Genomic DNA, 13,685 nt, shown 5'->3' with positions numbered 1-13,685 from the left:
AAAAAAAAAAAAAAAAAAAAAAAAAAAACCAACACAAAACAAGGTTCATACATTTTACACGCCTATGTATCTATGAAATAAATGAATATGTGAAGTGTGAACCCAACACAAGCTCTGTTCACATTTAAAAAAAAAAAAAAAAAAAAAAAAAAAAAAAAACAATATGTGAGGGAAAAAAATTACACGGGCACTGTTCATTGGTTACCGATAAATGTCTCAAGCCTCTATATGAATCACAAGCCAATTTGCTACACCTACAACCCAGAAAAGAGAATGGCAATATAAGAGCGACTGAACCAGCATCGCTGGTTCCTCACATTTAAGGGTTTTAATGACTCAGAATCTTACCACCCTGTATCATAAATTACTTGATTAAAAGGCATTCCAATGATCAGAATCTCTCCTTGGTGTCTGACTCTCCAGCGAAGTCTTAAATGGCCCACTCCAATGATCAGAATCTCTCCTTGGCGCCTCACTCTCCAGTGAAGTCTTAAATGGCCCGCTTGATCCGAATGGATCAGCATCATCAAATGACGAGAAACTCTGACCATAATCAGAGTCCTTAGTGCTACGCATGGAATCAAACCTTGCGAATGATGATGATGACTCTTGAGGTGCATAGTTTCCGAAGGTATATTCAGAATCTGCTGTGCTGCGGAAGGAGTCGAACCTTGCAAGAGAATCACGTGAGGATGAGAACAAATCATGACCATAGTCAGAGTCCTTGGTGCTCCGCATAGAATCAAATCTTGTAAAGGATGCACCAGATCCAGATGCGAATAGGCCACCGTCTTGCATGTTGAAGGAATCGAATCTAGAGAAATCTTTTGAGTGCTCTTCTGAACCTTCACTGAATCTTCGTGGAGAATTAGAACTGTACATGGGTGTGCTTGGAACAGAATCTGCAAAAGCATATGAGCTCTTCCCACGGAACATGTCATCTGCATGTAGGCTGGAACCATAAGCAGGTGTGCTTGGAACAGAATCAAAGAAAGGGCTCTTTGAGGATGCATTTTCTGTGTACGAGAACCCAGCATTATGACTTGGAGTACTAGGAACAGAATCAAAGAATGGGCTTTGCTTGGAGAATGCGTCTCCAGCATGTGTTGATCCCACATTGTAACTTGGAGTACTAGGAACTGAATCAAAGAATGGGCTTTGTTTTTGTAAACCATCACTTGTAGCCATTGGTCCAATATTGTAACTTGGAGTACTAGGAACCGAATCAAAGAATAGGCCATGTTTCGGGAAGGGATCACCTGCACCTATGGGTCCAATATTGTAATTTGGAGTACTGGGAACAGAATCAAAAAATGGGCTTTGCTTAGGAAATGTGTCATCCGCATGCTTGGATCCAGTTTTTATGGGGGCTAGGCCCCAGTCATCAGAATCAAAAAGAGAAGTTTCCTTGTCCTTCACATGATCAGCATCCTGAGAACATTGATGAAACAAAGTGTAGTTTAGTTCTGCAGAACAGTTAAATGTATTGTTCTGAACATTCAAACAATGACACAAGATATGTAAATCCATTAAGCCATAACTGGACATCAACATTATTATGAGAACAGGTCATTTTCACATCAGCTGTTTGGAGTTTGGACATGTTTTATATACCTTACTAGCAACATCGTTGAAATTCCATGCAGCATCTGCATCATAGTGAGTGTCAAATGCACCCCAGTCCGATTCATCAAAACTTTTTCCCCCAGAGAACACAGATTCAGCACCACGATGTTCACTGCTCCAGTAAATACAAAGTCATACTTCTAATAGCGATGCAATAGAGTATGATTTCACCTCAAAGCATGATTAAGTAATACAAATAGAAGTTTGTTCATCTTTTTTGGTTGATGAAAGAGAAACAAGAGATGCATTAGAAGAAAAAGAGGAAAAAATAGCAGTATTACCTGTGTGGAGCATGGGGTGAACCATCAAAGCTGACTTCCTTTCTAGTTTGAGATTCATGGTACTCTTTTGAGGGGCTCTCAACATGTTTAGTCTTTGATGGACTTTCAGCTCTTTGTTCACCAGTAAGAACAGAAGCCTCATCCTCCACTGTTGATAACTTCTCTGTTCTTGCACCAGCTTCAGAGTGTGATTTTCCAGTCTCACTGTCATCCAAAGATACTTTATCCCGAATCAAGGAAGACTTCTGTTTAGGAGGAGCTATGACATTTGGCACGTCGAGGGTGAGCTCTTTTAACAATGTGAATCCTGAAGGGCATAAAATTCAAGAGCACAATCAGAAAGAACCAGCAACAAGAAAAACAATGACAAAAAAGGAAGATAAGTTGGCACATTAGAAAGGATTAAATGCCCTTAAAATTAAAAGTGACTTTTCCAGTAAATACCTTCATCTTCAAACTTATCCCAATCCTCATCCCAATCTGCTGCTCCTTCTTGGATGCCAGGTTGCCAACCTTTAGAATTTTCAGTGTAAAAATATCACAAGTTGTAGAAAACATGAAACAAAATAAAGGGTTTTGATGACACACTGTTTTTACAGCTAGACCAGCCAAATGGGAAGGGATATAAATACGAAGTTAATAGCATCTATCTGCTACAAATTTTGAAAATACCACATTACCCCCCAAGTAACTCATTGGTTGAGCACACAGCATATGTGTGAGCCCGTAAGGCTTAGTACAAGGAAAATGGAATGCAAAAAAAGATATCAACTTATGATTAAATAATCAAAGAAATCATGGGTAAAAAAAAGCAGCCAAGAGACTTTTATTATTATTTTTATATTTGATAGGTAAAACTAAAACACACTATCACGGGTAAGGCAACAACTAAAAATTATGGCCTATGTCCCTTAGAGAATTAGATCAATACCCTGAATGTTGATAATTGACATGTAACTCCACGAGATATTCTGGACACTTTCACAGCCAAAATGAAGTCACACAAGACAAAGACGGAGTATTTCATGAAGCAAATCAGAAGTTACATGACCAAGCATGTTTGAAGCAGAAAGTAAGGGCCATGAAAGAAAATCGTAATCAATTGCTTTTTGGCATATGTTAATACATTCTACCACTTCACACCTAGGAGTCATTTATGGTTTCAGAGACAGTAAAGTCTAACGTCAAATGCAGTTTATTGTACTTTGTTTCTATCAATAAATAATTTTAGTATTAAGCAACACTTAATGAAAATATTACTTGGTGGCTTACAAAATAAATATGCAACAGCTTAGGTGCCTCTAGAAAGTAAATATCCAAGCCCAATTATAAGCAAAATAATATACATACCAAATGGAAGCTCCAACAGTGAAGTAGGTTTGGCACGTAGCCCATATGTTTTGCAACGTTCATTCAACGATTTCACAAGCTTCTCAATATCTAACTGAATGTGATTGGCATGGTCCTGTTTAAGCCATAGAAAATTAAGCTTAAAGAGCTTCAACATATCTTCAAAAGTTCAGTAGTTGGTAAACCCTACCTGAATACCATCAGCTTTGCCATCTTGATCCATTTTGACAATTGCCCGATATAGCTCCATCTTTTTCTCCTACAATTTCAAAAGGTTCAAAAGCAATGCCATATTATTCAGGCAAACCTGACTAAATTGAAACTTGGGAGTGTAAACAAAAAGCTTATCCAATATCATAAACTGATAAAAAGTAAACTGAGTTGCCAGAAAAGTTTAAGAATGACGGTTGCAAATATACCTGAATATCACGAAATGTGGCCTCCTCAATGGTCAATTTAGAGGCTACGTCTCCCGACAGCTTATACTTCTCTTCATACTTTTTTGCCAGTGACTCAACCTGTAATACAACTTTGTTCTTTGAGCTCAGTAACCATAGAAATCATGGAAACGTGTGCATCCTTACGTCTTTAAAAAGTTTACCTCTTTTTTGTCACCAGAAGCCCTTTCAGTGATCTCATTTACTCTATTGTCACATCGGCTTTTATATAAAATCTAGCAGAAAACATCGTGTGAAAAAAGTAGACTGTCAGTAATATGTCGCAACTTGGAGCAGTAATTCCTCAAATACCCCAAACATAAATAGCAACACTGCTATCATGAAGACACACCAATCTTAACAGTGCATATAAGAGTATACCCTAAATAAATAAACACTGTCAAACCAGGTGAAAGAAAATACGTAGTAACTAATTAGCACTTACAAAGGAACAATACTACTGTATGCTCCACACACATCCCTTTAAATTGGTAATTTAAGAACCAGTATATAATTTTCACGCCGTCAAAACCAACTCCCTGCCCTCCACCCCCCAAAAAAATATTTGGTGAGAAGGTATTCCCAGTAAGAGAAGCTCCTGACTAGATCATCTTAAAATGGGAGAATTATCCGGAAAAATGAAAAAAGTTGAAGTGGAAGAAAGGAGGAAAATCAGAGGCACTCACAAGCTCTTGCATCTTTGTATGATAGAAATGAGTTTTTTCTTTTGCATCTAATATTTCCTTCTCCAGTTCTGCAACCTGAAATTGACATAAAATATAATGCAAATAACTATACAGAAAATCAAATGTTATCCTCAGACCTCAATCCTTCTAATATCAAGTTAACATTTATAAAAAAAAATTATAAAATCCTTAGCCTTAGCTTACCTAACCATTAAGAAGGCATAAATGCTAGATTGCACAGCAACAAGTTTAATACGGAGTAAATAAGAGATATCATCCTAACTGATAAAATCTGTTCGCACTGAATACTAAAATAATGGCTTAGCCATCGGTCAAAAGCATAGCCATAGCTCATGATTGATAACTTTACAGACTTGCTAAACATTGTCAAAAGGGAAAGGGGAGAAAGGGTAACAATTATCGACAAAAGGAGAATTATCTTAGCAGTTGATATTCAACGTTTTTAATGTGAAAAGCACATCCGAGCAATGGAACTCTGCATCGCTTTAAAGTGCAAAGTGAAGTACTGCTTTTGTATATAAAGTGACACAAAGTGGAAAAATTAAATTTTATAATCTAGAAATCTAGAATGATATATAATTATGATATATATAATGCAATTTTTAAGACAAAAATATTATAGTTGACATCATTATATAACAATACAAGCATATTGCATCCTAAATCAGACAGCTACTTTTGACAAGTGTGAAAATTCTACAATTAACATAATAAAAAATTAATAAATTCGTATTATCATAATATTCCATTATTCATCCATCAATCATTAATCATTAATATTTATCTAAACACAAGCATCATATCAGTTATCCAATGCATAGTAAATTGAGCATCATGCGTAATACATATTTTCTAAACACATCAAATTGAATGCATTAATTAATTAAGGGTTAATTTGCTTTTTTTTTTTAAAAAGCAATTGAATACATTAATTATTTAAGGTTTGATTTATTTTTATTATTTAAAAAAAAAAAAAAACAAAACAAAACAAAACAAAACAAACAAAAAACCCTTGCCTGGAGGCTGGAGAGCCCCACTGCCCAAATTAATTAATTAAACACAAATTAAATATACAGAGTATTAATTAATTAAGGTTTACTTTCAGAGAGAGGAATTTTTATTTTTTTTAAAAAAAAAAAGAATAAAAAGATCTTGTTTAGTGCTCAGAGAGAGAAGAGCATGTGAGAGAAAGTATACTTAAAAGAGGAAGAGTTGAGACAGCATTTCTGTCGTCTTCTTCTCCCCCCCCCCCCCACCCAAAACGAAGGGAGTAATGAGCGATTCGGCAAAAGTATAAGAAAAGCATACTTGCAATTCATAGCCATGAGAGATCAGTGAAGATGAGGCAATTCAGCCAAATTGCGAAACAGTTGGCTGCCAAAATGTTTAATCAGAGACTTTACTCTTTAGAGTTCAATTGGAGGCAATTCTCAAGCTTAACTTTGTTGACCTTGCTTAATATTCAAAAGCATGCTTAGGGTTGCACTTTTTGAGTCACTCAGCTTCGGTCCACTTTCGAACATTTCAGCGCTTTGCTGAAGCAGAGCACAATCCCGATTCCCCTCAATCACGATTGCTTCATCACTTAAGCGATGAAGCAATTGCTTTTGACAAGTGAGGTTGATGATTACATAATTTGTGCTGTATCGAGAAACTGGTAATGCTAAAATGGAAATACACTACATTTCATTTAATCACATCAACTATTCCATATCTTGCTTAGAAAAAAATTTGTACTATTCAACATATTGCAGAGGTTTAGCATGATAAGTGAATGAGAAACACAAACAACTCAAGGACCTAGAAGTGTCATCTGCATGCATTGACAGAACTTCCCCCTAAAGAACACTCCTAAGCATATAATTCTAGTGCACATTCACAGCTTCACAAAATCCAAAGATTTCCATGGACCCAGGAACTTAATTTGCTAGTTTAAAAGAACTAAACCAGTAAAACTTAAAATTTAAAATTATTACCTTCTTCTCTGCATCAGTTGCCTCCTTGAACTTTGAGGTTAAAGAGCTTTGTTCCTCTGTACTAAGTTGGTCAACAAGATGCTTCTCCAGTACAGGAACTTTGGGCTTTTGTTGAGTAGGCTGCTTAGCTTCATCAAGATGAGTAATGGAAGCTGGACGTGGCGGCTTTCCTAGAGGAGCAGATGCAGCTTGCTGTGGTCCTTTTACCCCTTGCGGTTGCTGCAAACCTGACAAGGACAAAAAAGGTTATGATGTATTTTGGAGATGAAGAATATTGGTAGATGACAATTATGACATCAAGGAGGGAGGAAGAGTGTATACCAGGAGTATGTTTCCAAGCTGCTCCAGGATATGCTGCAGCAGGTTTACCAGAAGCAAGTGCCAATGTTTCATCCAACATAATACTACTTGGAAGGACAGAAGGAAGAGGACGGCCTTCCCTGTATCGCTCCATAAGGTAGAGTGCAATACAAAACTCTCTCAGAGACAGCATGCTGTCATTGTCTTGATCAGATAAGTCCCACACCTGCCTTAAGACCTCTGTCAAACCCAAAAATGCACTTACTTAGACTGCAATTCCCCACAGATCAATCAGAGGACTTTAACAACAAATTAAGAACCTCATAAAAGATCTACAGAAAATTAACTGCTCTTTAATGTAGAATACCTACACAACATATTACTACTAGTTAATGGTGTGGAAGGTCCAACCCACAGAGATAGAGCAAGGATTGTATATTGAAGAAAAAAGATAAATGCAGCATTGGGTTGGAAAAAGAGTGAAAGGCAAGGATGGCTAGAATAGGTCAACTTGTCTAAACAAATAACCTGGTGGCCATAAAAAGAAGTACGGAGTAACTTAAGACATCTATTTTTCACATTAGTTCAATTTGTACAACATAGTCCCCTCAGCATGTCAATAGCATGTAAATCATGAGTCAAAAGATCCTCTTTTATCTGGTGGAGCCATATGAATAAAATAGAAAATGCATAATAGGCACTTTTATATTGAAATTTCCAATATCTTTCCCCTACCATCACCTTCCAATAATGCAGAAAAGAAGCAACAAATTGCTTCATTTCTTAGAAGAAAAACCAAAGTTCTTCAACTTCAGTGAATTTGAATAAAATAAAACTAATACTAGTATACACAGAAATGCACCAGCTACATTATACTTCATTAATAAAGGCATGCCACATGCAATAAGTAGATTAAAACTGCCCAAAGTTATACAACAAAATAGAAAGAACTGCAAAATTTTAAGGACGAAAATAGAGAAAATAAGTATAATCCACCTCGAGGAAGCCTCCAACTCAAAAACAGGTTGCGGGCCTGTTCACCAGTGATTTTTCCATCTTTGTCTGTATCCACTGCCACAAATACTTTGTTATACTTCTGAAAATCAGCTTGTGTCATCTTTGGCCATGGAGACTGAGACTGGACAGAAACAGAATTTCCAGCTCCACCATGAACTATGGTGGAACTTTGCAGAGGGACCTTCTGGTTTGATTTCATTGTTGGCTGAGTTTGTTGGTATTGATGGCTCACAGATCGCTGAGAATTTGTGATTTCCAATGGATCAACTGAACTAGGCTTAATGTTTGTTTGAGATCCAGCAGATACTGGGACTAGAGCTGACGAGGCAGGTAAGCTACCAGCAGAAGATGTCAGTGGCTTGGAGTCCTGCTTTGGTAGGATGGATGTTGCTGAAAAAACATCTCCAAAATGAGAATTGGAAGCAAATCCATTTCCTGTCACTTGAGTTGCTCTAGAGTCCTTAGCTGGAGGTTGGTGACCCAGTGAAGCTGAATGATTTGAGTGAGGCGAACTACGCTGCACCAATGAAGTAGCTTCTTGTGGTTTTGATTGTGAAGATGCAGACAACCCAGATGCAGCAATGCCAAATCCATCCTGACTGTTAAGGTTGACACCCATGTTAGGAAATTGGGGAACAGCCCCAGGTTGAGGACCAACAGTCCCACCACCAAGCCAATTAGAGGAATTAGGAGGACGGAAAGCAGGCATAGAAGATCCTGCCGGCATTCCTGGACTTGAAACTCCTGATTGAGACTGGAGTGTGGTGTTAGGAGTTGGTAGTCGAGGGGTGCTTATGACTTGATTTTGTTTAGATGGAAATCCTTGTGAACCTGCTATGCCACCATTCGGAGTCGGAATTGGAGCAGCACCAGTAACAGGGGCTACTGGGGCACCAGGCTTACTGTTTGGGTGAGGACCAGATGCAACCACAACATTTATCTTGGGAGCAGGAATTTTAGCTGAAGCTGGACTGTATAATGCAGCCTTAACTATATCAGGAGTCAACTCCCGTTTACTTTGTGCCACAGTTACAAGTTTCAGAGCATTATAAAATTGTTGGCGACTAAGGAATCCTGTTTGATTTTGATCGGCATACGTCCAAATCTGTACAGAAATGATATCGGGATTGACTTTTTAGCTAAACCACTAGAAATAATATAAGTTTGAAGATTGATCGGATATGCATATAATGAATGAACAATTCTTGAACTTAGGTTATGTGTACTTGCACCTAAACTGGTCCCTTTAGCACAAATTTAAGTGGCTCATCTGAAATACTTACATAAGTTTCCCACTGCAAAACTCCTACTTCTTTACGGCAACTAAAGTCACCAAAAACTCAAAATGATTTAATTAACTAGTGCATTGATCTAAGATCCTCGAACGACTCAAATCCTAACTCATAATAATTCCAAGCTACTATGTTTATGATTCAGATGTCAACGACACAAATAATCCCATTTCCCTACTATCTATCTCTCCGATAATGTTAACTCTAGCAAGTAGCAACATAAATAAAATTTGATAAGCAGACACGGAAAAAATAGCTGGCAGTAGATTGTTAAACACTATATAAGCTCAAATGAACATACTACTATACTAGCTTATCCAAATCCAGTAACATAGATGCCTAACAGTAAAATTGGATTATATCTATCTTATTATTATCCCGTGTTGGGAGAGAGATGGCATAGGATGAACCTGAGCAAGGACTTGTTTGGGTAAACTGAAGGCTTGGAAGAAGGAAACGGCCTCATGACCACTGATTCGACCATCCCGATCCAAATCGGCTTTCTGAAAATACGCCTCGAATTGATCCATGTTGGGCGCAGCCATTTCGGTTCGGTTCGGCTCCGGCGAGTCCCTAGTCGAAATTGGGGAAGCGACTAAGAAGATAGATCTGCGCTAGCGCTATGGAATCATTTAGGGCTCAGAGTTTCCGAGGGGTTTAGAGAATCCGACCGGTAAATCGACCGACGGTGTGGTGGGTCGGGTAGATCAGTGGCGCTCAGGGAATAGGGAAATGAAAATAAGAAGAGGTGACGTCAGAGTTTTAACGGGGTGATTTTCATTGGTACGTTTAATGCTAAAAATAACTCAAGGCATTTGGTTAGGGAATATTTTTTAGACAGTGTCCAGAAGAATTTTACCATACATGAATAAAAAGTTAAAAGTGGAATGAAAATTATTACGGACTTACTAGACTAGATGGTGTAACAATAAGGATATTTGATAGTAATGAAAGGTTTACTTTTTTATAATTTTAAAGGTGAAAATTTGTTATATATAATATTGATAGGAATATTTCTTGACCTCGTTACATGTACGTATTGTATATTTACTAAGTATTCGGATTGATTAATAAGATAAATTATTTTCTATTATTTATCGACATCAAAGTCAATCGACCCGACCTGATATAGACGAGCAAGAGCTTATTTAGTAGCAATACTTGTCCATTTACTGGATCGCCCCGATCATCTTAGGGCGGGACAAACCACCAAACCTTCTCCACTTAGAACGTTGAGCCCATAGATGGAGCCGGGGGGGCAGGGGGGCAACTGCCCCTCCCCCCTCCCCTCAACCCACCTTCACCCCATATATAACCTTTGTATGTATATATGTATATATATATAGTACAATTTTTAGTATTACTATAAAAAACAGAAGAATGTTAACAAGAAGTGAGTTAGATTAGTTGGCTATTTGGTTATAATGATGGTTATGGGTTTAAATCTTGGCATTAATACATTTTCACAGTTTTTTTTTTTTTTTTTTTTTTGCTTCAACACAGTCACGTTTTTAATAGTTTTTTTTTAATATTTAATACACACACATATAACATTCTTTTATATTAATAATGAGATGTGTAATTTATAATGTGTTTTTTATTCAAATTATTTTATCAAATTAATTATGTTTCATATTTTGTTATGAATATTTTTATAAAATTTCGATGGGTTTTATTTTCTGCACATATCCAACAACATTTATTCCTATATTTTTTAGATATTTTTTTTTCAAATTATCTCTTTTGTTTTAACGTTTCGCCCTGAAAAAGAAAAATTTTGAATCCGTCCCTGATTCTTCGCCCCCCTCAACGGAATTTCTGACTCCGTCCCTGGTTGAGCCTTATCTCTTAAGTAAAATCTGATCTATTATTATCTCTTAAGTAAAATCTGATCTATTATTCTTACATATTTGTGAGAACAGCCATATTTACCACATCAAATATCTTTCTTTTTTTTTTTTTGGTACGTTAAGAGCCCTCAAAGAAAGCGATTATCTAACCAGGAGGTTAGGCATGTTTCACCACATCAAATATCTAGTTATACTTTGACTTTAAAAAGTTTAAGTCAATTAAAGATGTCATTTAAAAGGGAAAAAACTAAAAAAGTTATTTTCAACAAGTAATTGAGGATGTGCAAAATTTATTTTATTATTTTTGTCAAATATTTCATTTTGTTGTCTCGGAATAGTATATTAGAGATTAAAAGATTTTATTTAAAAAGTTTAGATAAATCAAATGTTTGAAATAATTTAAGGTGAGATTCAATTTGAGAGAACAATTATATTAGAATTAGAATGGTTAGAAGCAGGCACAGTAATGTTGGGTGGTTGAATAGCCCCCACCACATTACCTTTCAAAACAATATCAATTCTACTGGTTTTCTTTACCTTCCCAAAAACATTTATTCTGTCTGACACTTTTGCCCCGAACTCAATATATTGTGGTCCAGTGGTCCACTGGTATCAAGTTGCTCTCCTGACACCAAGTTATTCCTCTATGTGGGAGGTTGCGGTCTGTGGATTCGAGCCTCAGTGGAGACGGACTATTGACTCTTTGTGCTTCAATAGGTTGAGAATGTAGTTATGAACAGATACTACACTGTAACAGAGTCCGTAATACTCAAAAAGAAAATAGTGATATTGGATATAACGGGGTATATATCGCGATCTATAGTAAAAATTATTTACATATTTATCAGATAATACTCAAATTTTTAGGAAAAATGGCGAGTTTGGTCCCTGAGTTATAATGGTAGTGACGACTCAGTCCATGAGTTATGACAGTATCAATTTTTAGTCCCTCAGTTATGAGCGAAGTGGCGCATTTGGTCCCTGACCGTTAAAACTAACGGAAAAATTAAAAAATATTTAAAATTTTAGGGGTAAAGTAGGAAATTCACATTTTATTGACTTTCTTATATTAAACCACTTTTGTAACATTATTTTCAACTTCCTAAACATAATGATAATCAAACCATAACTTTTGAAATACAAGAAGATATCAAATTTCTAAGTTACTTTTATGAAAATTCACCAAGGGAGTAACTTGAGATTTTGTTTGTTTTTCGTTTTTGAGTAACTTGAGATTTTTAGTACGTACGGAGTAAAATTCTTTCGTAAGCTCTGCAGTAACTTAATCAAGAATCATATATCTTGACCATATATGAAAATTAAATTTTATATATACCCATCACCTCCCATATCTTCTTAAAAACAGAGTAATGAATAAGGAACCTAAGATTCAGTTATGAAAATTTTAAAAACTTTTGTAACTTCTAAAAACGACTATTGACTGCTGCATTATGAAAAAATATTACATATTAAAAATCTCAAGTTATTCCGTTGGTGAATTCCTCATAAAAGCAACCAGAGAAATTTGACATCATTTTGTATCTCAAAAGTTCTGGTTTAATTACCTTTGTCGTTGCATAGTAAAGAAAATTGAAAACTGATAGGATAGTGTGTTTCATACGTCTGAAGACAATGATCAAGGGTTTCTTTGTTTGTGCTAAGTCTTAAGTTTGTTATACGAGAGTCAGGTTCCTAACAAGTCATACTAAAGTTATTGAAATGCTTTTAGAATTGAACAATCTTGAAATAAGAGGCTAAAAAGTGACAAATAATATTGTGAAAGTGATTTTTATATAAGGAGAATAAAATGTGAATTTCCTACTTTACCCCTCAAATTTTAAATATTTTTAACTTTTTCCGTCAGTTTTAACGTTGGAGACCAAATGCGCCACTTCGTTCATAACTGAGGGACTAAAAATGGATACAACCATAACTCAGGGACCGAAACAGAATTTGGGTATAACTCAGGGACCAAAGATGCAATTTTCCCAAAATTTTATAATGCAAAGCGATATTGTTATTTTTAGCTTAAAAGATACCAGTATTATTTGATAATTAAAAAAGGAAAAATTTTTAATTTTGGTCCTGTGACGATTGGGGTCTTGTTAATTTCAATCTATAACTTTCAAAACGATCAATTTAGTACTTTAATTATTCAATTCAATTTTGGTCACTCCGGCCAAATTGCCGACTAAATATCACCGAACAAAAATGTTAATTGACTTGCTTTTGTTTAATCACAAGGACAATATGGTCATTGTACATTCAATGAACAAAATATTTGGAGTCACCATTACTATGATTTTTCCGTGCATAAATGACGGCTATGGTAGGGTGAAAATTGGCGCGTCAGGTTGTTTGGCTGAAGTAGAATGATCATATTGCCTTATTATTAAGCAAAAGCAAGTCAATTAATATTTTCCGGTGACATTTAATTGAAGTGACAAAAATTGATATAGTTAAAATATTAAATTGACAATTTTAAAAGTTATGACAAGACTTTAGTCAAAAGAATATAAACACATACCCCACTAAAGAATATAAACACATACCCAACTTGCTGCAGTATTAAGCATTTAATCATAGTTTGATTTTTGATCTCTACCCACCACGTGTAAGATTTTCGTTTTTCAATCTTTATGTATCTATGCAGTTGTGCATGGACTATATTGGGAAGTTACGTGCAATAAACTTTTCAACTTTTACCTTTTGCACTGAAAATGATTCCTCAGTTTCTTCATCAAAGCACACTACGTAAATGCCCAAGTTTAATTGGTGGTTGGCTAAAGTCACCCCCACCAAATTCATCACTCTACCGCAACCAAACCAATTATATCCCCTAACAAAAA

The 13,685-nt window shown here is 35.9% G+C and overlaps 1 protein-coding gene across 1 annotated transcript; it reads right to left on the bottom strand.

The window, feature by feature from the left end:
* Window position 1: 1 nt before the first annotated feature.
* On the bottom strand, window positions 2–9,757 carry LOC109180536 (epidermal growth factor receptor substrate 15-like 1). Its single transcript, XM_019330168.1, has 13 exons — window positions 9,397–9,757; window positions 7,674–8,799; window positions 6,699–6,917; window positions 6,378–6,604; window positions 4,381–4,455; window positions 3,859–3,930; window positions 3,677–3,775; window positions 3,448–3,516; window positions 3,258–3,372; window positions 2,352–2,420; window positions 1,908–2,214; window positions 1,615–1,738; window positions 2–1,431 (listed from the first exon to the last, which is right to left on the bottom strand). Exons 1-13 carry the CDS (start codon window positions 9,529–9,531, stop codon window positions 373–375), a joined length of 3,696 nt encoding a protein of 1,231 aa, XP_019185713.1. The 5' UTR covers window positions 9,532–9,757; the 3' UTR covers window positions 2–372.
* Window positions 9,758–13,685: the final 3,928 nt, after the last annotated feature.

The sequence above is a fragment of the Ipomoea nil genome, unplaced genomic scaffold (genome assembly GCF_001879475.1).
Source record: "Ipomoea nil cultivar Tokyo-kokei standard unplaced genomic scaffold, Asagao_1.1 scaffold1026, whole genome shotgun sequence".
NCBI classification, from domain to species: Eukaryota; Viridiplantae; Streptophyta; class Magnoliopsida; order Solanales; family Convolvulaceae; genus Ipomoea; species Ipomoea nil.
The sequence above is the reverse complement of the archived record's forward strand: the minus strand, read 5'-3'. Positions and strand labels throughout refer to the sequence as shown.

Coding starts and splice junctions, on each gene's coding strand:
- LOC109180536 (XM_019330168.1), bottom strand. CDS start 9,531: ATGGCTGCGCCCAACATGGATCAATTCGAGGCGTATTTTCAGAAAGCC. Junction 3,373..3,447: donor GCAAAGCTGATGGTATTCAG/GTAGGGTTTACC, acceptor TGGCTTAAACAG/GACCATGCCAATCACATTCA. Junction 1,432..1,614: donor TCAACGATGTTGCTAGTAAG/GTATATAAAACA, acceptor CAATGTTCTCAG/GATGCTGATCATGTGAAGGA.